The 21,463-nt window shown below is 50.9% G+C and overlaps 1 protein-coding gene across 3 annotated transcripts in view; it reads left to right on the top strand.

Annotated features, from left to right (window-relative positions):
• KANSL1 (KAT8 regulatory NSL complex subunit 1) overlaps positions 1–21,463 on the top strand; it is a 77,247-nt gene that overhangs the window by 53,576 nt on the left and 2,208 nt on the right. Inside the window, exons 3-14 of one of the 3 annotated variants that reach the window (XM_039700574.1) lie at positions 745–886; positions 4,692–4,796; positions 8,183–8,298; positions 9,615–9,804; positions 12,651–12,816; positions 15,685–15,867; positions 16,191–16,349; positions 16,657–16,808; positions 18,226–18,344; positions 18,939–18,996; positions 19,388–19,500; positions 20,809–21,055. In XM_039700574.1, coding sequence (XP_039556508.1) covers positions 745–886; positions 4,692–4,796; positions 8,183–8,298; positions 9,615–9,804; positions 12,651–12,816; positions 15,685–15,867; positions 16,191–16,349; positions 16,657–16,808; positions 18,226–18,344; positions 18,939–18,996; positions 19,388–19,500; positions 20,809–21,055 — 1,750 coding nt within the window. The remainder of the gene's footprint in view (positions 1–744; positions 887–4,691; positions 4,797–8,182; positions 8,299–9,614; positions 9,805–12,650; positions 12,817–15,684; positions 15,868–16,190; positions 16,350–16,656; positions 16,809–18,225; positions 18,345–18,938; positions 18,997–19,387; positions 19,501–20,808; positions 21,056–21,463) is intronic. The other 2 variants (XM_039700575.1, XM_039700576.1) reach the window with 2 other exon arrangements.

The following is a 21,463-nucleotide window of genomic DNA, read 5'->3' on the forward strand; positions in this document are numbered from 1 at the left end:
ATCCAGATGTGGCAAAGGCTTTGTGCAGCAACACTGGATTTGTCAGCACTTTCTGCTGATGCTTTGTTTCCACAACATGTCAGGGTTTTCTTCCTTTCTGGGCAGCTTTGTGTTTATCCACAGGAATCAGTGTGCTTAGGGTATATTTTCATGATACTGTGCCTTTTAACATGAGAGTGGAGCCATGGATTTATCCATTCCTTACCATCTCTGTGTTCCTGTCTGCCCTGGAGTGCAGCAGTAGGGATTGAGGGTGTTTTGATGACAGTTGATGTTATTTCCTGGCTTCTTTATTTGCTTGGAGCATCCATCAGATGCAGAAATCAGGGTTGCTTTGCTGTTGCCTGCTCTGTCCTTTGCAGCACACCATTGCAGGGGAGCAGCTTGTGCAAGGTTGGCTCTGTTGGTCCTCTCCAGCTTGTAAACCCCAGCAGTGGTGGTTGTGAAACTTGTCACTGAGGTTTAATTGTGACCACACGGTATGAGCTGCTGTTCAGGTGGATTTGGGGACCGATGCCAGAGAGTTTTTTTGAAGACTTCAGTCACTGGGTGCCAGCAGATGTTGGAATATTGCTCTGCAGAGTTGCAGTACGCCTGTAATTCCTTGGTAATTATTAGCAGCGGTGAGATTGTATCAATCCTGCCATCCAGAATGCAGCTTTTGATGTGTCTGTCAGCTCTGCTCGGGTTGCTGTGGCCCGTGTAATTACAGTCACGCTCAGAACGGTGCTGTGTGCGTTGCAGGAGGCGCAGGGCAGAGTGGAGGTGGGCAGCAGACCGTGCCGCCATCGTCAGCCGCTGGAACTGGCTCCAAGCCCACGTGTCGGACCTGGAGTACCGCATCCGGCAGCAGACAGACATCTACAAACAGATCAGAGCCAACAAGGTGAGGAGGGGCACGGGGTGGGGTGGGATGGGGCAGGAGTGGGCAGGAGTGGGATGGGATGGGGCAGGGTGGGGCAGGAATGGGATGGGATGGCGCAGGATGGAGTGGGATGGGATAGGCTGGAACCAGGATGGAGCAGGTTGGGACAGGATGGGGCAGGAATGGAGAAGGATGAGACAGGATGGAGTGGGATAGAGCAGGATGGGGCAAGGATGGTGCAGGATGAAGTGGGATGGAGCAGGATGGGATGGGGCAGGGATGGGATGGCGCAGGATGGAGGCGGGATGGAGCGGGTTGGGACAGGATGGGGCAGGAATGGAGCAGGATGGGAGAGGATAGAGCAGGATGGGACAGGAAGGGAGCAGGATAGAGTGGGATGGGATGGGGCAGGAATGTAGCAGGATGGGATAGGATGGGATGGAATGGAGCAGGATGGAGTGGGATAGAGCAGGATGGAGCAGGATGGGGCAGGAGGCCTTTGGGCACTGTGCTTCTGCTTTGCCTCCTGATGGCTCCCTCAGACACCACAGAGTGCAGATGCAAAGTCTGGTGCTTTTTCCCTCCTGCCTCTCTCCCAAAGCAGATTGCAAAGCTGTGACTAATTGTAATGCAATTTGGCATGGGCTGAGTGTAATTCCTGTCCCTGGTGCAGTATGATAACGTGAAGGGAGCAATACCTTGCTTTAGTCAGTCTTTGGTGCTGAGCAGAGCTGGTGCTGTTGCATGTGTGATGCTGTTCCCCATCCCTCAAGCCTTTCCCTTTGATATTTTTTTTAAAACCTTCCCATTCTTTCTTTTTAGGAGTAGCTGAGGATGGGGATAAAAACAGCTGAGATTTAGTGGAAAGGGGAGTGGCCTGTGGAGGAAGTTAGTTCAGATGCTATCTGAACAGGCTTAAAATTGAGTCTGTTCCATAAAAAAAGATCATTTTTTGGTGCTGACCTTTCCCTGGGGAAGGTATTTTTTTTAGTGTTGCTCTCAGATGGTGGGAGAATGGGGGAGAGCAGAGAAGGGATGAGGAAGGGATTGTTGTGGAGACTTGTTCAGGCATGCACATCTAAATGTCAGGCCTTGGAGGAAGGAATGTCTGGAGTTTGTGGCAAGAAGGCTCCTGGTATTGCATCAACTGAGAGATCCTCAGGAATTCAGTCTGGCACAGGCCTTTCCCAAGATGTGTGCTGCTCTGGGGGTGGTGGGGAGAGGCTTGCAGGGGGCAGAAAGCAGGGGAGGGAGACTGGACTTGATGCAGCTGTGCAGAAAAAACAGACTCAATTGAGTGAGTGAGGGCTCTAAATGAGTGGGTGGAAGAGCATGGCTTGTGAGCAGAATCCATTACTGAGATTAGGGCAAAAGGCTTCTGGGAAGTGGGCAGATGAACGATTCTTCAGAAAGAATCATCTTCCTTCTGCTTAAAGCTGACAGTGCAGCATGGTTTTAAGTACAAAATACAAAATAGCTGAAGGTTTGCATGCTAGAAGTTAAATAATGGAAGAAACGAGAAAACTCAGGTAAAGATGTGGAAGGTTCAGGGCTTTCACCAGGTGATGGCAGCTTGACAGGTTCATGAAATGGCCTGATAATGGTTACAAACATCCCCTGTGTTTTTCTAAAGCTTCAACCTCAAGGTCTGAAAGGAGGTTCTGGCCAGCAGGATCATCCTCTCTCATTTGTTCAAACCAAAACTCAACTGTGATACCCAGTACAGGAATTTAAGACAAAACATGTTGCTTAAGGTGCAGGGGCGTTCAGAACTTGAGTGTTCTGCCTGAAGAAGAAAAAAACAACCACGAGAATCACATACCCCATCTCTGATGGGGCTTGCTGAGATTATTCTTGCACCCAGCTGTCGTTATCTTGATGTCATTGGGCTCTGGGATGGTTGTAAAACAGATTCTCTTTGCACCAATGAAAAACTAGAGACCATCTTAAAAGGGCTTGGAGCAAGAATAGGAGACTAGAGAAACAGCCCTGTGTTTCAGTGACACAGGAGCTTGTTGGAATGGATTTGGCTTCAAACTGTACAAGGAAAACAGTTAAAGAATTTGGAAACACCTTGTTTTTTCTATCAATATAACTTAACTCCAGTTTATTGGCTCATAAGGAGGTTAAAATGTAGCTGCTGCAGGAATTCAGAGTTCTACAAGTTCTAAAGTTCAAAGAAATTTGATTACATTCTTTTTTAGTTTAATTACCTTTATATGTTGGAGTTTACATCCCAGTGTACCCTTCAAGAAAGACACATTGCTGTGTCAGATCAAAGCCAGGGAAGGACGAGGCAGTCAAAAATAAGCCTGTGTTTTGAGGGTAAACTGCTGCCTGGGAGTCTCAGCAGGAATTGTGCTCTCAGCACATTGAGCTCAGCTCAGTTGGAGCCTGGTGAGAAGTGGAGGAAAACACCAAATGAGGGAGCTGGTTGTAAAATACCCTGTTTGCAGGCTCTTAAAAATAGCAGGCTGTTGAGGGAAGCCTTGTGGCTCTGTGCTCTCTCCAGATAATGTGCCCAGGTTCCCTCCAGGCTCACTTTGCTGTGACACACTGTGTATCCTCCAGAATTGTTTTCAGGTGACTGATCTGCCTGTTCTTGATCTGAGCAGCCCCTTCAGAGTTCCTTGTTTGACCAAATGCTACTCCCTGGGGGTTGTCTTTGTCCTGGGCTGTGTTCTTGGCCTGTGGGTTCCACCAGCTCCCTGATCCCTTGCACATTTTGCCCTCCTTTGTTATAATATAGCCCAGAATATGCATAATTACAATTATTTTATTTCACTCTGTGTTGTTCTGAGAGCAAAGCAGTCCTGCCTTTAGGTTAAGCTTCAGTTAAACAGGAACAGGCCAGCATATGTCAAACCTGATAGAACAGTGCTCAGCCACTGTTTTGTGGCTGTGTGCTTTGTCCCACTAAGTTTATAGCAGTGTCTTTCTTCCCTTACTGAATTTTTGTAAATATTGCTTCTTGGGGGTGCAGGGGGAAGTCTGCTCAGAGTAACAAGCTGGTACATTTTTGTCACCTGCTCAGAATTGTTTGCTTGGCTGTGGTGGCAGGTTCCCTGTGCAGGGTGAGGGCAGCTGCTGCTGCTCTGTGCTCCAGCAGGAACCTGCTCTGGCTTGGCTTCATGGCACAGGCAGTGCTTCAGAGGCTGTGAGCTGCCTCCAGCCACTGCCCTTCCCTCTCTGGGTTCAGCTGAGATGTCAGGGAAAGCCAGGCAGCAGGGGATTGGGTTTGGCATCACGCCTGGAAGCCGTGGTGGGAATTCAGGTGCTGCTGTGCAGGGGTGTGGGGGACGGTGGGTGTGCAGTTTCCCTGGGTCACCAAAAGACCTGCAGTTCATTCGTTCTGGAAGCCGTGGTGGGAATTCAGGTGTGTGGGGAACAGTGGGTGTGCAGTTTCCCTGTGGACTCCCGAGGGTCTACAGTTAATTCCTGTTGTGGGGGACAGGGAGTGGGGAATGGTGGGTGTGCAGTTTCCCTGTGGACACCAAAGGACCTGCAGTTCATTCCTGTTGTGGGGAACAGGGAATGGGCAACGGTGGGTGTGCAGTTTCCCTGTGGACACCAAAGGACCTGCAGTTCATTGCTGTTTTGGGGGACAGGGAGTGGGGAATGGTGGGTGTGCAGTTTCCCTGTGGACTCCAGAGGATCTGCAGTTAATTCCTGTTTTGGGGGACGGTGGGTGTGCAGTTTCCCTGTGGACACCAAAGGATCTACAGTTCATTCCTGCTGTGGGGAACAGGGAGTGGGGGACAGTGGGTGTGCAGTTTCCCTGTGGACACCAAAGGACCTGCAGTTCATTGCTGTTCCTCTCCTGCAGGGGCTGATAGTTCTTGGTGAAGCTTCGCCCCCTGACCCTGCCGCAGATGATTCGTCCCGTCCCGTTCGAGCTGAAGTTAGGCTGGAGCCTGGGGCCGACCGCCTGGTGAGTGCCACTGTGGGGCTGACTGGTCCAGGAGCTTCACCTGCACCACTTTTGGGGAGGGAAGGCTCATCCCTTGAGCTGTGGGGCAGAGGGATGCTCAGACCATGGGACTGGCCTCGTGGAGCAGCTCCTCGCTGGGACTCCAGGTGGGAATCACTGATCTTGGTCTGCAGCTCGCCCCCTCCCATGTTGTTTTGGGGTTAATAAACAATAGGATTTAAACACATTTTAGAACAGAGCTCCTGGGGGCACCTTTGTAATATGCATTAGCATTTTGTGAAGCTTTAAAATCCTAACTAATCCTTTCCCTCCAGCAAAAAAAGTACCTCAAACTGAGAGCAGCATGATTAGCAAAGGCTGCTAAAGATGTGGCTATTTAATATCTGCCTGAGCATTCCCCCTTGGAAAGGGCACTAATGATTGCAGTGAGATGCACTGGAAACTATGCAGAGTGCCAGGTATTTATTATTTAATGCAGAAATGTAGGGCACAGACTGAAGGCTTGATCGTACTGTTCATCCTGCCTGTGATTGCTTTGGATCCTGGGGGATGCAGCAATGCATTAAAATAGAGGGTTTGCAAGTTGTGGTGGAGCAGGAGGAGAAGGGTGGTCCCTGAAACTTCTGCAGGTGCTACTTGGCCCTTTCTTGTGGCCACTCTTGGCCTGCTCCTGCAAAGGGTGTTTATTCCCCTTCCACAGGGACTCCCACACTCCCAGCTTCTCTGTGACACTGCTGGAAGTGTCACCCCTGGAACCGCCGCCTCCGGCACCCAGCCCCTGGCTTTGTGCTTAATTAGGGCTGCTCATTAGGGCAGGGTGTTGAGTCAGAGCCCTGATCTGCTCCGAGCCAGAGATTACCCAGAGACGTTCCCGTGGTGCGTGAGGGCTCTTACTGGAAAGGGATCTCCTTTCCTGGAGAGGTGCTTATCGTTTTGGCACCCTCCAGGCCTTTTTCCCCCAAAACTGGCAGAGCAAGAGACACATCTGCAGTTGGAGCAGAGGGAGGAATCCATCCTGTCTCATCCCCAGCTCCCCTGGATCTCCTCCCCTGCCTCGGATCCGTGTCCTTGGGCATCGGCTTCCTACGTGGGATGGGGCTGATAATCCCCAGGAGGAACTAATCCTATCACCAGTGGAGGGAAGGGCTTTGCAAATAAGGCCTGGGAATATCTTCTGGGAAATGGAAGCTCAGTAGGTGAATAAATATTTTTGTCTGAAGATGGAAATGACATGAAGGCCTGAAGACATTACTTGGCTGCTGATTTTGGTTCCTTGGATTGCTTGTCTAGTGAGGGGCTGCACTTGATATTGTCCCCTATTTAAATGTTTCTAGTAATAGGTGAAGATCTGAACCTGCCTGCTTTTGTTAGGGTTTTTTGGGAATGCAGGGGACATCCCTGGTGTTGTCTCATGACCTGCCTGCACACAGATGCTTTGCTGCCCTGGTGTGCAACAGCAGATGTGCTACAATTGAATCTTCTACACCCCCCAAGATTCCCAGGCATCTGAAGGACCTGGACTGCTGGACCCAAAGCACACAGAAGAGCTCAGTCAGGAGCAGGGGTGTGATCCTGGTGCTGTGGATGCTGCTCTGCATCCCAGGCAGCCCTGGAGGACAGCACAGCCTTGGGAGGTGCACCAGGAGCTGGCACGAGAGTGAGAGTGCAGGAGGTGCTGGCTCTGCTCGTGGCGGGTACACCCATCTCAGGGTGATAAAGGGAGCCTGGGCTGCTCCTGATAAATGCACGTTGGATTGATGCTTTCCAGCTTCTCCACAGGATTCAGCTGAGTCCCTCTGTTCCTATCTTGAACCACCAAGACAGAGCAAGCTCTTGGAGAAGAAGTTCCTCCTTTGAGACCCTTTCTCTAGAAGAAAATAAAGGATTTCAAAAGAGCTTATGAGTCATGGGTACCCGCCCTGCTGCACCAGGGGTGCCTCTGGCGGGTGTCACGTGGAGGCTCAGCCTTGCCAAGCCTCTGGAAAGCAGAGGGAAAGTGTTCAGCTCCTCATGACTTCACCTGGTGGGGGTGCTGGGTTTACCTGATGTCTCAGGTGTGATCTGATCTCGCTCCTCCATCTCTCTGGGTGGCAGAGTTGGTCTCATCCTGTCTTTGCTCCCCCGCAAGAGAAACATCTTTTGTAGCAGAAGTGTAAAAACCCCTGCAAAGTTCCTCAAACAGGCCCAGGCAGAAGTTGTCTGAGTTGTTAAAAATTGCCCTTCCCTGGGTGACTCAGGTGTCTCCTCTTCTGGAAACCGTTAATCCAGCAGTGCCATGGCCTGGTTTTTGTTTATTGAGTTGGGGGTGTTTGCTGGGAAGATTTAATCACCACAATCCAGATGGGTTGGGATGGAGTCAGGGCCAAGCAGGGGGCTTGGCTGACCATCTGTGTGGTGTCAGAGCTCTGCTTTTGCCTTTTTTCTTGGTACTTGAACCACATCACCACTGTGTGTGCTCAGAGGGGGAACCCCGGTGAGAGACAGGGCAGGGAGTGTAGGAAGTGTCACAAAAAAGGAAGAAATAAAGTTTAAGGAGCACCAAAACACCAAAAACAAGGGGCTGCATGGGTGATGAATGCCAGAGGTACAGACACACTGGTGGGCTGCACCAGGGTGGGGAGCAGGAATGTCACTGGTGGGAGGTACAAAGCCAGTGTGTCCTTGGAGGCTTGGTGACAAAATCCTGCTGCTCCCTGCAGAGCCAGGGGGTTTGTGTTTCAGACCTCAGGCAGAAGGGATTGGGGGGCACAGTGTTTTTAACTCAATATTTACTCACTGTGCTCTACCAAAAAGGTGTTTCCAGCTTTGTGTTTATGCAGCACTTTCAGAGTTCCAGACTCACCCTGCTCCCATCCCAGCCCCACAGCCTGGGTTCACATTCATTTAAAACATTCCCTAAAACTCTGTTTGGACTCTGTTTGCACAGGTAGTAAGTTAAAATGCAAATTCAGTTTTGCAAGTCAGTTCCCCTCTCCCTCCCTCCCTGTTTTCCCCCAAAGTCCTTCAGCAGGAACTTTGAACCACGTGGCTCAGAACAGAAACCAAACTGCAGGAGAGACTGCAGAGCTTTACAGGTGGTGATGAACTTGTTTGCACCATGGAGACAAAATGCTAAAATCTCCTTCAAGCCCTCAGCCTTTCATGCTCCTGGTTGCCTGAGGGGAATTAAAGTCCTTTGGATCTTGGAATAAAAGGGCTGCCATGTATCCATCCTCTTCTGTCCTAAGATCTCCTTATGTCCCTGGTCTCCTGTTCATGCTGTGACTTCTGAACCCGGTTTAAAGTATGGAAATCCAAGTGCAGAATCCTCAGCTAGAACCCAGTTATTCTAATTGTGGCTATTTAAGAAGCTTTTATTTATTTCTATTTTTCTCATCCTTCCTTAGAGTGTGTCTGGATCCCAGCCCCTAGAAAGCTTGGGTGTTTCTGCTGCAAATACTCCTGAATCCCACCCCGCCAAGCCCTGCGGAGCACCAAGACCCGTCAATGGAGTTATTAACACGTAAGCTCTTGGATATTCTTTGCAATACCAGCCTCTGACTGGCTTGGTAATGGTACAGATGGTGTCTGTTTTCAAAAAAATACAGTAGTAGATCATGCCTGGAAACATTTTGGAGGAGATTGCTTGCTTGAGGTTTTCTGCTGCATTGTTTTGCTGAAAATGGAATTAAACTGAGCTGTGTTTACATGAACAAGCCCTGCAGGCAGCTGTGCACTGAGCATGGGCAAAACTTGTTTCTTTATGAGTAGTTTTAATACATCTGCAAATTGTGTGATTCAAAGGTACTAATGCCCTGCTCGTAGAATTATCTGTAACCACTGACCTACTTTATTGGAGTTACGGAGGAATCCCGTTGATCTGGGGAGTAAAACTTCCTAAATTCTTTATTTTTCCAGGCTGCTTTTGTTGACACAGTCTTGAAGTGGGTAAATGAAAACAAGTGAAAGACATTCCATGGTGCTACAGGGTTGAACCACTTGAAAACCCTTGAAAAACGTTGCACTTGCTCCGTGCCTTGAGGAGGCAGGGAAAGAGAGAGGGGAAAAGGGAAGGAGGGAGAGAGGGAGGGATGGATCCTGCACCGATGTAATGCGAGCAGATCAAGGAGCCCAAGGCTGCAGCTGGAGCACTGCAGGCTGTAACAGAGCCCTTTGTATCCCTGTAGCCTTTGAACTGCACAGCCTTAGACCACAGGGCTTTCATGTTTTGCATTTTTAGAAATGAAACACTTGTAGAAGAGACATGAAAAGGTTCCGTAGATGAGGCGCTGCTGCGCTGGGATCTGCTCGGGGCACGGGGTATTGATGCCAGGGCTGCTGCAGCCTTTGTGCCCAGGAGAGGTTGATGTTAACTCTGCACCTTTCTGGGGTCACTGCTGGGAGCTGGCACAGGTAGACATCTCAAATATCCATCAGAACCAAGTGAAATCCGGGTTAAATATTTTTTTCTATAAAATTATATGTTCTCTGGTATTTAGACTCGTGAGAACCTCTTGTTTTAACATTCCCCAAATTCTCATTCTGGAGGAAGCTGAATTCTAGGGTTAAAGCTGTTCAGGTCTAGAGTGGCTTTTGCTCTGTGGCTTTCAGTGCTGTTTTTTTTGTTCAGAGCTTCCAAAGGTATTTTGTCAAAGGTTCAGTCGTGGGAGAGTGGAAGGTGACTGAAGTAAAAGCAAAAAACAGAGTTGGTTTAACAAAACCCGCTGTGCCATGAGCTGCAGAGCTTTAAACCCAGCTTGGAGTGTTTGCTCGGGTGCGAACCACGAACCTGCTGCGTGAATAACTCTGCTTTTCCTGTTCTCCTGTCTCGTGGGGCAGTCTGCAGCCTGGCCTGGCAGAACACGCTCAGGGAGATGGCCAGGAGGCCGAGGAGCTCCTGCACAAGAAGCAGCGCCTGTCCCTGCTCCCCGCGGACGGGACGTGCGTGGCCGCCCGCACCCGCCCCGTCCTCAGCTGCAAGAAGCGGCGCCTCGTCCGACCCAGCACCATCATGCCCCTTTCCAAAAAGGTGAGTCCGCTCTTTTCTGCTCTTATTTCTCTGTGTAAAGATGGAAATAACAACGGGAAGGAAGAGCAGGACAGCAGGGCTGTACAAGCTGTTGGAAAAACAGAGGAGAAAGGAAGGAGGAGGTTGTAACAGGTTGGGAGATTTTTCTTTGCTGTCACTGGGGAGGGAAGATGCTGAACTCGTGAGTTTTCTTAAGCCAACCAACCTGAGGTGAACTCAAGGCCAGGTAGGTCAGTGTGGCACGGTCTGAGCAGGAGGAAGAAGCCCTGAGAAGTCAAGTATCAGGAAATCTTAACTCTGAGACAGGAATTAGCAAAGCCCCAGGAACTCGCTGCTGCTCAAGGGAAAACCACAGCTGTTTGCCCAGGCTTACGTGGGATGAATGCCCTGTCTCTTCCTGTTTTGTTTTCTTTATTACTGTTTTTTATATTCCTCTCCCTAATGCAGAATTCATTCAATGGAAGTGCAGTTTATTGCCTGCATGAGGAAGGGCCATGTTTAATTCTTTTTATTTTCTCTTAGGAATACCATAAACTGTCAGTTGGAGGGAAAATAGTGAGAAATGAAGGAAATAAGGCTCTTTATTTGTGCATGCAGAACCATAATGGCAAAAATCCACTTACCTTTGAGACAAAGTGTTTCAAGTCTAAGTTTCCCACAAGGGCTGGGGGGTTTTCACTCTGCGGTTGTTTTAAAGAGAAGCTCCAAAAGCTGCATTTTTCTGAGCAAAATAGATTCTTCCTCAGCTGAGTCAGCTTTAACTGATCACTTATCTGCAGTTTTATCTGGGGTATTTCTGGGAGAGCTCTGCAGTGATTACTTGCAAGATCTTCAGTGATTTGGAAGTTGATGAACTTCCTCGTGGTGGATGCTGCCTTGTGCACTCAGTGCTTGAAGAATTGGCTGTAAATTCTGTGTTAGATCTTTGTTGTTGTCATCAAATACATTTGGTAATCAGAGATGGTTCAGAAGAGCAGTTCCAGAGATGAAAGTACCAGAGAGCAGGGGATTTCTGAGCCCTCCTCCAGTCATTCCAGAGGCAGCTGAGTCATGGCCAAGTCGTGCTCCAGAAATGCCATGTCCAGTTGCCTCCACTCCCCTGCCCAGCAGAAAGTGGCTGTGGATTGAACTTTGTCCATGCCTTGTGGAGGTTTTGATCTTGCAGTGTTTTTGTTGTTTTCCTCACAGTTTGGTGCACACATTTATGGGAATTTGTGCCCGAAGCTGGGGGCAGCCCTTCAGCTCACACATGGGCAGAGTGACAGGATTGCCTCTCTCCTTGCTCAGCCATCCTGGTTAGAAAGCCCTGTGGGCTTAATCTTTATTATTTTTTGTTAATTAATTAGTTCTCAGCAGTGGTACAGCACTGCTGATTCATGCTCATTTTTGGATCCATCACAACCTCCACATCCTCTGGGCAGAACTTCTAGAGGTAGCAACTGCTCAGTTACCCCTTCCTCCTCTTCTTCCTCTTCTCTGGGCACTGCATCTGCTTCTTGCATTTGCCCTCAGTGCAAATTTGATTTATTTTAGATAATTTCTCTTAACTTGTAACCAGGAGTGGGCTTCCAGCTCTTTGCTTCAAGCAGCCCTTCCCAGTGTAGTGTTGTTTGCTGTGGTTATTCTCTCCCATCCTTCAAGTCATTCATGGAAATTATTTGAATAATTCTGACTCAGAACAGGTTTCTGCAGGATCCAGTTTGATCCATTCTTCTATTTTGGTGGGGAATCAGGGATTGTTTTCTCTGCATGGAGTTCATATCCAGTTGTGTGTCTGCTTGCAGTGGTTTCACACAAATGAAGTCTGTATCAAGTCTATAAATCTGTGAATTGTGGCTCTGTCCTGGATTAAGGAACAAGGTTGAGAACCACCTTTGTCACTCTGTAGCTGTCCCTGCAAGTGTCAGCTCCTGGCATATAATGATGGCTCTGACCCACTGGAACTAAAAATGGATTCTTTGCCCCTTCTCTGACAGCAGAATTGTGCTGCCTCATGGTTTTTATAAATGAGGTTTCAGCTTAGATAAAATTAAACACTTTTAGTCAAATTTAGCAGCTGTTAAACTGTCTGTGCTGGTAAGTCATAGTTTTCAGTTGTGTTTATGCAAAGTGAAGGCATCCTCTCGTGAGGCCAGACTAAATTAACAGGTTCTGTACAAGGTAGAGAAAAAAAAGGGGGGTGGGGTGTATGTGTGCATATATTTTAAAAATTTATTTATATTTCTAAATAAAAATTATATGTTAATTATTTGTTATTATATATTATATATAATTAATATTGTTATATCATATATAATTAATATTGAATATATATACTATATATACTGATACATAGTATATATGCACTAATTATTATATATTATATGTAATTAATATTGTTATATCATATATAATTAATATTGAATATATATAGTATATATACTGATACATAGTATATGTGCACTATTTATTATTATGTTATATGTAATTAATATTGTTATATATAAATAATATTGAGTATATATACTATATATTGATACATAGTATATATATACTATATGTATTATGCATAATAAGTATAATTTTAAACAATATTTTAAAATGTCACATAACATCTATTTAATATAACAAATTATGTAGAAATTAAATGAATTTATTCTATATTTATTGATAATCAAATGTAGCTATAATCTATGGAATGCAGGTTTGATTTTAGCTGTTTTATGCACATGTACAGTATGTATTTATATATATATGTAAAGGAACATTAAAGAAATAAAGGTGCTTTTTGGCTGTTCTCCACGAGCAGTCCCAGGCAGCCTGCACTGCCCTGGGCTGGCTGTGACGTGTCCCCTGTGTCCCCTCAGGCCCACCGTGGCAGCCTGGCGCGCTGCAGCTGCGACGTGAACCCCTCGTGTGCCCTGTGTGGCACCCGCAGCTCCTCCACGCTGGAGATCCAGTACGATGCCCCTCTGCTGGAGCGCCTGTCCCAGCTGGACTCCTGCATCCATCCTGTCCTGTCATTCCCAGATGGTGAGCACGGCTCCAGGGAGGTGCCCCTGGCTGCCAGGGGAGCTGCAGATCTGCTGGGGTACAACCAAACCTGTTCTTCTGTCGGTGGTTTTGAGATGAGAGCCTTGGCTGGAGTAGGAGGGGCTGGGAAGGTGCCACACCTGGGCTCTGCTGTGTTTTGGGAACCTCACTCACAGTGGGGAAGCCAAGCAGTGCCTGGGAGTCCTTCCTGGGACCTGCCTCTGGGGTCTTTGGGGCTCTAAACCACTTGAGAAATATTTGCTTCCGTGAGTTTGTCCATCTGTATAAAACGATTTGTGGATTGGTTTGTCACAGGAAATCCTTTTGACCTCGTGAGGAATTGAAAATGATCTTGCACGGTTCAGTGGGCACAGCAAGAGGGGATGTTCCCGTTAGGACACTCAATTTCCTGTGTTACAGCTTCAGGGTTAATCATCATTAAGAGAGGAATAATTAACCAGCCCTGACCGTGGGCTATTCACAAATTCCATGTGTAGGGACTTTTCCCAAGGGAAGAGTAGTTTGCAGAGTCTTCTTCAGCGGGTGCTTTTATCAGGAGAGTTGGGAAGTGCATGGATCACAGTGGTTCCTTGCCTTGGTGGGAGTTCACGGTGCTTGAGGTGTGAAATTGTGGCTGCCCCGAGTGCTTGAGGTGTGAAATTGTGGCTGGACAGGGCTTGGAGCAAGCTGGGACAGTGGAAGGTGGCCTGGCTTCCCATGGAGGTGTCAAGTGCTTGGTCTGGGATAAGTCACTGGGCCAATGTGTGTGCTTGGGTTTAAATTCCAGCTTTTCACAAACTTTGTGTGACAGTAGGAAATGCAGGGAGTGTCTGGGAGCAATTAGTGTGGCCTCTTTCATTAGCACTATATTTAAACCAGACTAAAATAGTAAATTGGTGCTATTTTTAGCTAGATCACTCCCCTCCCAAAGACACAGCTCTGATCAGGAGTGCTCAAGGAACTTAATGAAGTCCTGAAGCAGGAATTTATTTTCTGATTTCATAGCACTTGTGATCCTCTGTGGTGCTAAATCAAATACCCTGGGAAATGGGGAGACAACCTGTTGGGTGCAATTGCAGCAGAGGCACCAGACAAATTATCCCATATTCTTCCCATTTTCAGGGCTCCCTGTAGCTGGCTCACAGGGTAGAACATCAGTTCTGGCTGCATGAGATTAAAAAACTTTGGATTTAAAATTATTGGTGTAAAGCTTAAAACATCTGTGCAGGAATACCCATTTTCCAGTACTGGTGAAGTTTATTTATTCACTAATGCTTAAAGCAGTTGGCTAGGGTTGATCTTTGGGATGGGGGTGATTCCTAACCCAGAAAAAAGCCAGGTAACGTGTCCAGGTGGGGAAAGGGCTGTGCCTGGTGCTGTTGCTGTGCACTGAGGTGTCTCTGAGCATGAACCCAGGGTGCTGCTGGGGCTGCTGTGTGCAGGGCTCGCTGAGCATTCCTGCTGCTGGGGCACAGCTGTGAGCATGTGCTGACTTTCACTTTGAGCTGCCTCGGTGCCAGCCGGGATCTCCAGAGCAGCGTGCCAAGGGCAAAACTGCCAGGCACTGCAGGAGGAAAAGATCATTTATTTATTCACTTCTTCCCCTGGCAAGCAGGACACAGCCAGCGAGGCCTTTAACCCCTGCACTTGTGCTCCACCAGAGCTTTGTCCCCTTCCTTTCAGGGTGGTGTGGGATTTTTTTTTTTTTTTTTTTTCTGGCTTGATTTCTCGCTGGGAATTTTTGGATGATGTAATAACCTTGGAGGGAGGATGAGCGCTGGGCTCACTGTGGTTGCCATCTGCTGGTCCCTGGGAGCCCTGCACTGCTTCCCGAGGAGCAGGGGGAGGAGGGCTGGTGTCACTGCTGCCAGCAGGGCACTGCCAAGCCAGCAGAGAGCTCACTTCCTGCTGCCAGCGTTTTGTCCTGGCTTCTCCCCCTCCCTTCAGCCTGCCCCCTCCTTCCACAGATGGTGTGGGATGTGAACTGGGAGGGGAAAGCAGAAGATGAGCAGAGAGCAGAGGCAGTTTCCCCCAAGTCTGACCACTCCAGTGGATGGCAGCATCCCTGAAGGACTGGCCTGGCCCCTCTCTGTTTTTTGGGACATGTGCCCACAAGCCAGCAGTGATGGCCAGAGAACTACCATCACCCTGTGACTGCCTTTCCTTAGCAAGGGGCTGGGTGAGAGCTTTGACCACCATGGTGCTTGGAATGAAGCTGTCCTGGCATTTTCCAGGGAGCCAGGTCCCCACCAGCCCCAGCCCATGCTCTGCCAGCTCCATCCTCTTTGCCTGCCTGGGTCTGCTGGGGCTTTCCAGTCCCTGAAATTGGGAGGGAAGTACTGCACAGGAGTTCAGCTTCCAGCCAGGAGTTCCTCCTGCCCTTGGGTGCCCTCAGGTGTGGTCACACACAGCTTCTCATGGTTGAGGTGCCACATCAGGCAGATTAACATGCTGCAGTGCCTCTGGCTTGACTTGAAATTGAGGATTTAGCCTGAATTTCTCTCTTCCAGCCCAGATTTGGTGCTGAGATACCTCAGATTCTTGGAAGTCCGATCTCAGATAGCACCACATGAGATACCTACAGAGATGAAGACATAGGAGTTTTCTGACAAAGAAAACTTTGTTCTCCTGACAGGATATGCTTGGGCTGTGAATCCTGTAGGAATTTCACAAAGACCTGCAGATTACAAATGTTGGGATTTGTTGCAGGTCCTTCCTGAACGTGGGGAGAGCATATGGAAGCCTGGATCTGAACATGCTTGTGTGTTCATTAAGGGCTGCTCTTACTGGGAGCACTGGGGCAGGGCAATGGGACCACAGCTCTTTGTTGCATGATTAATTCAGATTAATGTCCTGTACCCCCTGCAGATGTGCCGACGAGCCTGCACTTCCAGAGCATGTTGAAATCCCAGTGGCAGAACAAGCCCTACGAGAAAACTAAACCTCCCAAGAAGCTGTCTCTGAAGCACAGAGCCCCCGTGCCCCCCAGCCTGGCTGACCCCGCGCGCAAGGACCGCCACAAGCTGGTCAACTCCTTCTTCACCGCGGCCAGTAAGTGCTGCCCCTGCCCCGGCCAGTCTGCAGGAGGAGGAGGAGGAGGATGCCCTTCAAGTCCTGCTCCTGGGGGTGAGGCAGGGCTATGGCAGGGCTGCAGGTGAGCTGTGTGCAGGTGCAGCTCAGGTTTGTAGGGTCCTTCCCGTGCTCGGTGTCAGCCATGCCCACAGCAGTGCCACAGGTCTGAGCGCACCTCCCCGGCCACCCCCGTGGTGTGGACAAAATTGTGCAGCTGGAAAACTCTGCCCGAGTCTCCTGTGCCAGCAGAAAGAGAGGTGAAAACAGGCATTTCATAGCTCTTTCTCTGTTCCCCTCCTCAGAGCGCTCCCATCAAAAAGCCCAAGCAGACAAGGCACACAGGCCGCCTTTAGACGATTTTTCGGCCGTGTCCAAGGCCGAGAGAGCGCCAGAGCGCTCTGCCCAGCCTCCTGCCTTTGACAAAAAGAGATTGCGAGACTGCTCATCTGAGAGGAGTGAAGGTAGGCCCCCAGGGGCAGTGTCTCGGGGGGAGCTTGGGCTTTGCTGCATCCCCAGCCTCTCTGCCCCAGAGAAGGGGGCACGCACTGCTTCAGGCCCAGCCGCCACCACAGCAATGCCTCGTGTGCTCTAAACTGCTTCTTCCCCAGGGCAGCCCCCTCAGAAGGTGCTTCTCTTTCCTGCAAAGTGCTCCTCAGCACCAGCCACCTCTGGTGCACGTGGTCCTTTCCTCTCCACCACCACCCCCTTGGGTGGGCTGGGTTTATTTTGCTAATGTTGTTGTTCATTTTCTCCCCCCTCCCTGTGCAGTGTTGAAGCATCACACGGACGTCGGTGGCCCGAGCTACCTGTCAGCAGCTGTGACCCCCTCCCCTCACAGCCCCATAGCTCGGCAGCTCTCCACCTCCTCCGAGGGCTCCACTCCCACCAGCTCCACCTCCCAGGGCACCTCCAGCACTGCCGTGAGTATCTGCTGCCTTCCGAGGGGTTCTGGGCTCAGCCCGTCATGGGGGCTCAGCTGGCACACGGATTTTGGGCTGGGGAATGCCCAGTGTTCCTCTTGCCACACTGGACCCACTGGTCCAGCTGCTGCTGGGGTTGCTGGGTGGGTGTTGGATATGTTGGCTGTGCAGAGACAGGCAGCTGCAATTCCAGGTTCACCATGCTCAGCAACTGCTGGTGTATGTTCATGTTCCCGTTCCCTGCAGCCCCTTGGCTTTGGTGCACATCCAGATTTTGGTGTCTGAAGCAGTGTGGGGCTGCCAGGAGAAGAGCTGAGCCTCAGCAGAGCTGCTTCCACTGGGACAGCTCCCCTGTCCCTCGGTGTCACGTGTGAATGGGCTTGGGGTCACAGGGCAGGACACAGCAGTGGTGGTGGAGATCTTCCACCTGGGCACAATCTCCAGCAGTCACTGAGCTCTGACCATCTTCTGAGACACACTCAGTGCCACAGTGCTTGAGGGTGGCAGGGTGTGGGACCTTCATGAGCTCTGTGAGTGAAGAGAAACCTCCTTCCCACTGTGCTTGGGACAGGGTGATGGCACAGCTCCTCCACCAGACACCATCATCCTCCCAGGCCCACGTCAGCAGCAACCCTTCAATGAAAGACTGAACTCTGCTGAGCTCACAGGTGTCCCAGGGAAGAATTTGGCTTCTGTCTGGCCCCCCCATTTGTTTGTTTGGGTCAAAACCTGAGCTGGATGTGACCCAGGGGCATGTGACTCCTTGAACCCCCTGCTCCAGGCTTGTTGCCATGGGGTTCTGGGTCCCCACTGGGTTCCTTCACTGCAGAGTTCAATTGTTCCATCACCAACTGTGACATCATGGTGTCAGAAGAACCCAGTGGTGGTTCAGCTTGAGTGTGCTTGGCATTTTGGAGGAGAGGACAGCCCATCTCAGCAGCTCTGACACCTCAGGGAGGCCTTTCCTTGGCTCTGCACACCCACCCTGGTTTTCTCTTGCTGTTTTCCTGCTGTGCTTTCACAAGCTCGTTAAGAAATGCAAGATGAAGAGGTTTCCCTCCCCCAGCAAGAGGATTCCAGGCCCTGGGCTCCATGCTCTGGTCTCAGGGGTGGAGCTCCTGTGTTCAAGCGTCCCAGGCAGCTGCGGGTCTGTGTGGGCTCCCCAACCAAAGGGTCAATCCTTGCTCTGGGCATTCATTTGGGTTTCCTTGCTGCTGGGGCAGTAGATTTTGGGTTGAGACGAGGACTTGGAGCAAGCAGTAGGGGATCTCTAGTCTGATGCAAATTGGTGTTGGCTCCGAAGTGTCCATAGGTCAGACGAGGCCATTCTGTCCTGTTTCCATCAATGACTTCCTCTGATGACTTTCCCACCTGCCTGACCCCAGATCCCTTTCTCACGTGGTTCTCCCTGTTGCAGCAGCCGAGGAGGAGGAGGGGTGAGAGCTCCTTTGACATAAACAACATCGTCATCCCCATGTCCGTGGCTGCCACGACCCGCGTGGAGAAGCTGCAGTACAAGGAGATCCTCACCCCCAGGTACTGCCCCAGCCCCAGAGGGAGGGCACAGTGCTTTGCTTCTTCCTTGGCAATAAGGGAAAGGTTGGAAAACAGATCATACTAGTGCTGGGGACTGGTTAAGTTAGGGAGTATTTTCTCTGAGGGGCCCTTGGCCATCAAAGCCAACTGCTCAGCTCAGTGTCTGCTCAGTTTAAAGTCAGTCCTGGTTGTCTCCTTGTCTTGCTGCTAAGTCAAAGGTCCCAGTGGTGTCCCAGCTCTGCAGATGCCTGGGCTGGGTTAACCTGGCAGTTCTGCCTCTTCCCAATTTCCCCCTGTCTTCCTCCTGGTCATCTTGCTCTTCCCTGGCCCATTTCAGAGCAGGGCAGGAGGGAGCCTGTGGGAGGAAGAGGAGGAAATGCAGCAGCCTGTGCTCTGCTTTCTCTGCCCTTGGGAAGCTTCAGCTGTGCTACCAGACCACCGAGGAGCTGTGGTGCTTCAAACTGAGCCTAAGTGTGTTGCTGCTCATGGCAGGGTGGAATTTCCCCTTTCCCAAAAGCCAGTGTTGGGAGGGGAGGGCGATCTGCAGCTGGTTTAGCTGTGCCCTGAGTGATGCCCATGGTGGTTGTGTTGCAGCTGGCGTGAAGTTGATATCAGTGCTCTGAAAGCCAACCCTGAGGAGGACAACGAGGAGGTAAGAAGGATTTTATTTCCCAGTTGATGTGGGGTGAGGCTGGTGGTAAATGAACAGTGTCTGTGGAGGGAACAGAGGCAGGGACCTCAGCAGGGAACCAACAGGGACCTCAGCAGGGAACCAACAGCTGGTGTTGGTTCCTTTCCAGGGCTGCCAGAGCTCCAGGAGTGTTTGGACAAGCTTTCAGGCACAGGGTGGGATTGTTGGGGTGTCTGTGCAGGACCAGGAGCTGCACTGGATGATCCCTTTGGGTCCCTCCCAGCTCAGGACATTCTACAACTCAATGATAAACATTTAAATTCTCACAGCAACTAGTGCTGGCAAAACTGTACAGAAATGGTTGTTTTAAAGGAGAAAGCTCTGACCAAGCCCTCTGCCCTTCCCTCTGCAGGTTGAGGACTTGTCAGATTCGGCCTTCGCGGCTCGGCACGGGAAGTGTGAGGAGATGGAGCGGGCGCGGTGGCTCTGGAGCACGAGTGTCCCCCCGCAGCGCCGGGGCAGCAGGTACAGCCCTGCCCAGCACTGGGGGCTCTCTGGCATTCCTGCAAGTGGCTGAAAGCTGGTGCTGGTGCTGAAAAGTGTGGTGTCATCCAGCTTGAGGAGCCAGTGTGGGAGTGGGCACAGCCTCGCTTAGGTGGGGATGAAGTCACAGCCCAGTTTGGCTGCAGATATCTGCACCAAGTGCTTCCTCAAGCATTTCTACTGCTCCAGAATGTGGGAGATGCTGTGCCAGCCCAGGAGAAGGCACAAGGCTTGCAATGGCATCGCTCCTGCAGGATGAGGGGCACTGTCACTGGACACTCAGTTCCCTTTCTGCTGTGTCTTTGATTGGGTGTCTAAAACCACCACTGTTTCCAGCTGTTGATCTCATCCTAAACCTGCTCAAGAAGAGATTTGCTCTTCTCAGTTCCATCACCAAGGGTTTGGTTGCCTGGAGTCACTTGGTTCTGGGGCAGAGCCACAGCTCTGTCCCTGCCCAGTCGGTGCCTGCCATTGTGGGGCTTCCTGCAGGTGAAACCTGGCCTGTGTCTCCTCCTGCTGCTGCTGCTGCCCTCTTTCCTCTGCAGCTGCAGTTCCAGTGCTCCTGGAGAGTGGGGTGTTTTGCTGTTTCTTTAGCCCATTTCTTATATCTGAAGTCCTTGATGGCCACTTGCTGTTGCAGTTCATCTTGGAGAGCTGCACGTGGATTTGGGAACTCAGTTGTTTCTCTGCTTGTAGCCTGTGGGTTTTTACCTGGGCTCTGTGTCAGAGCTCAGACTTTGGTAATTCTTGGTTTAAATCTGAGGTCTCGGGGTTTCACTGTGCTCCTCCTGCTCCCAGCTGCTGAAATTGCTGCATTTCCAGCATTGCTGATTCCCTGCACTCAGTCCCTGAGCTGCTGCCAGGGGTCACCTGGTGTGAGGAGGGGGAAACATTTGGAAGTGCCTTGATTCCATAGGGACCTTCACTCATGGTGTTTGTGCAGCACTGGGGGTGCAGGAGATGTGTGGGACTGAACCTCAGGAGAGCAGCATCAGTGATGCATCCAGACAGTGGAAAGGGGGCAGGGATGGTCTCTGGGCTGTGGCATTCCCTGCTCGAGTTCCCATCAGGGCAGGATCAGGCAGCATTTTCCAGGGGAAAAAGGAAGTAATTTCCCCAGGGTCTGGGCATCAGATGAAAGCTGGCCTTTGGGACTCTAAGGACTTGCATTGGCCTAGTTTCTGACCACTTGAGTTTTGGAGAAATCCAGCAAAATTTGCAAATTTCTAGCGTGGGTGGCCAGGCATGCCTCTGGGCATGGCTGGGCTCTCAAACCTTCTCCTGTCTCAGGTCCTACAGATCAACAGACGGACGGACGACCCCCCAGCTGGGGAACCCCTCGACTCCCCAGCCAGCATCCCCTGAGGTGGGCAGCTACCACTCCCACCTGGAGCTGTCCCACACCCACTCACCACGCAGCCCCATCAGCCCCGAACTGCTCTGTGCCCCCCTGACCCCCCTGTCCCGGGACTCCCTGCGGCTCCTGTCCAGCGAGGACACGCGCTGCTCCACGCCCGAGGCCGGCCTGGACGAGCAGGTGGGTGCTGGCAGGCGTGGCACTGCAGGTGACCCTGTGTGGGGACATGGTGTGGCACTGCAGGTGACCCTGTGTGGGGACATGGGTGTGGCACTGCAGGTGACCCTGCTGTGGGGAGGCAGATACGGCACCGCAGGTGACCCTGCTGTGGGGACACAGGTGTAGTACCACAGGTGACCCTGGTGTGGGGACGTGGATGTGGCACCACAGGTGACACTGGGGTGGGGACACGGGTGTGGCACTGCAGGTAACCCTGATGTGGGGATGCAGCTGTGGCACCACAGGTGACCCTGGTGCGTCCCACAAACATGGCACCACAGGTGACCCTGGGGTGGGGACGCGGGTGTGGCAGCACAGGTGACCCTGGCGTGGGCAGGCAGCCTGGGAGCCGCCTGCGGGCGGTGCTGG

This window comes from Passer montanus, unplaced genomic scaffold (assembly GCF_014805655.1).
Source record: "Passer montanus isolate IOZ18808 unplaced genomic scaffold, ASM1480565v1 scaffold142, whole genome shotgun sequence".
NCBI classification, from domain to species: domain Eukaryota; kingdom Metazoa; phylum Chordata; class Aves; order Passeriformes; family Passeridae; genus Passer; species Passer montanus.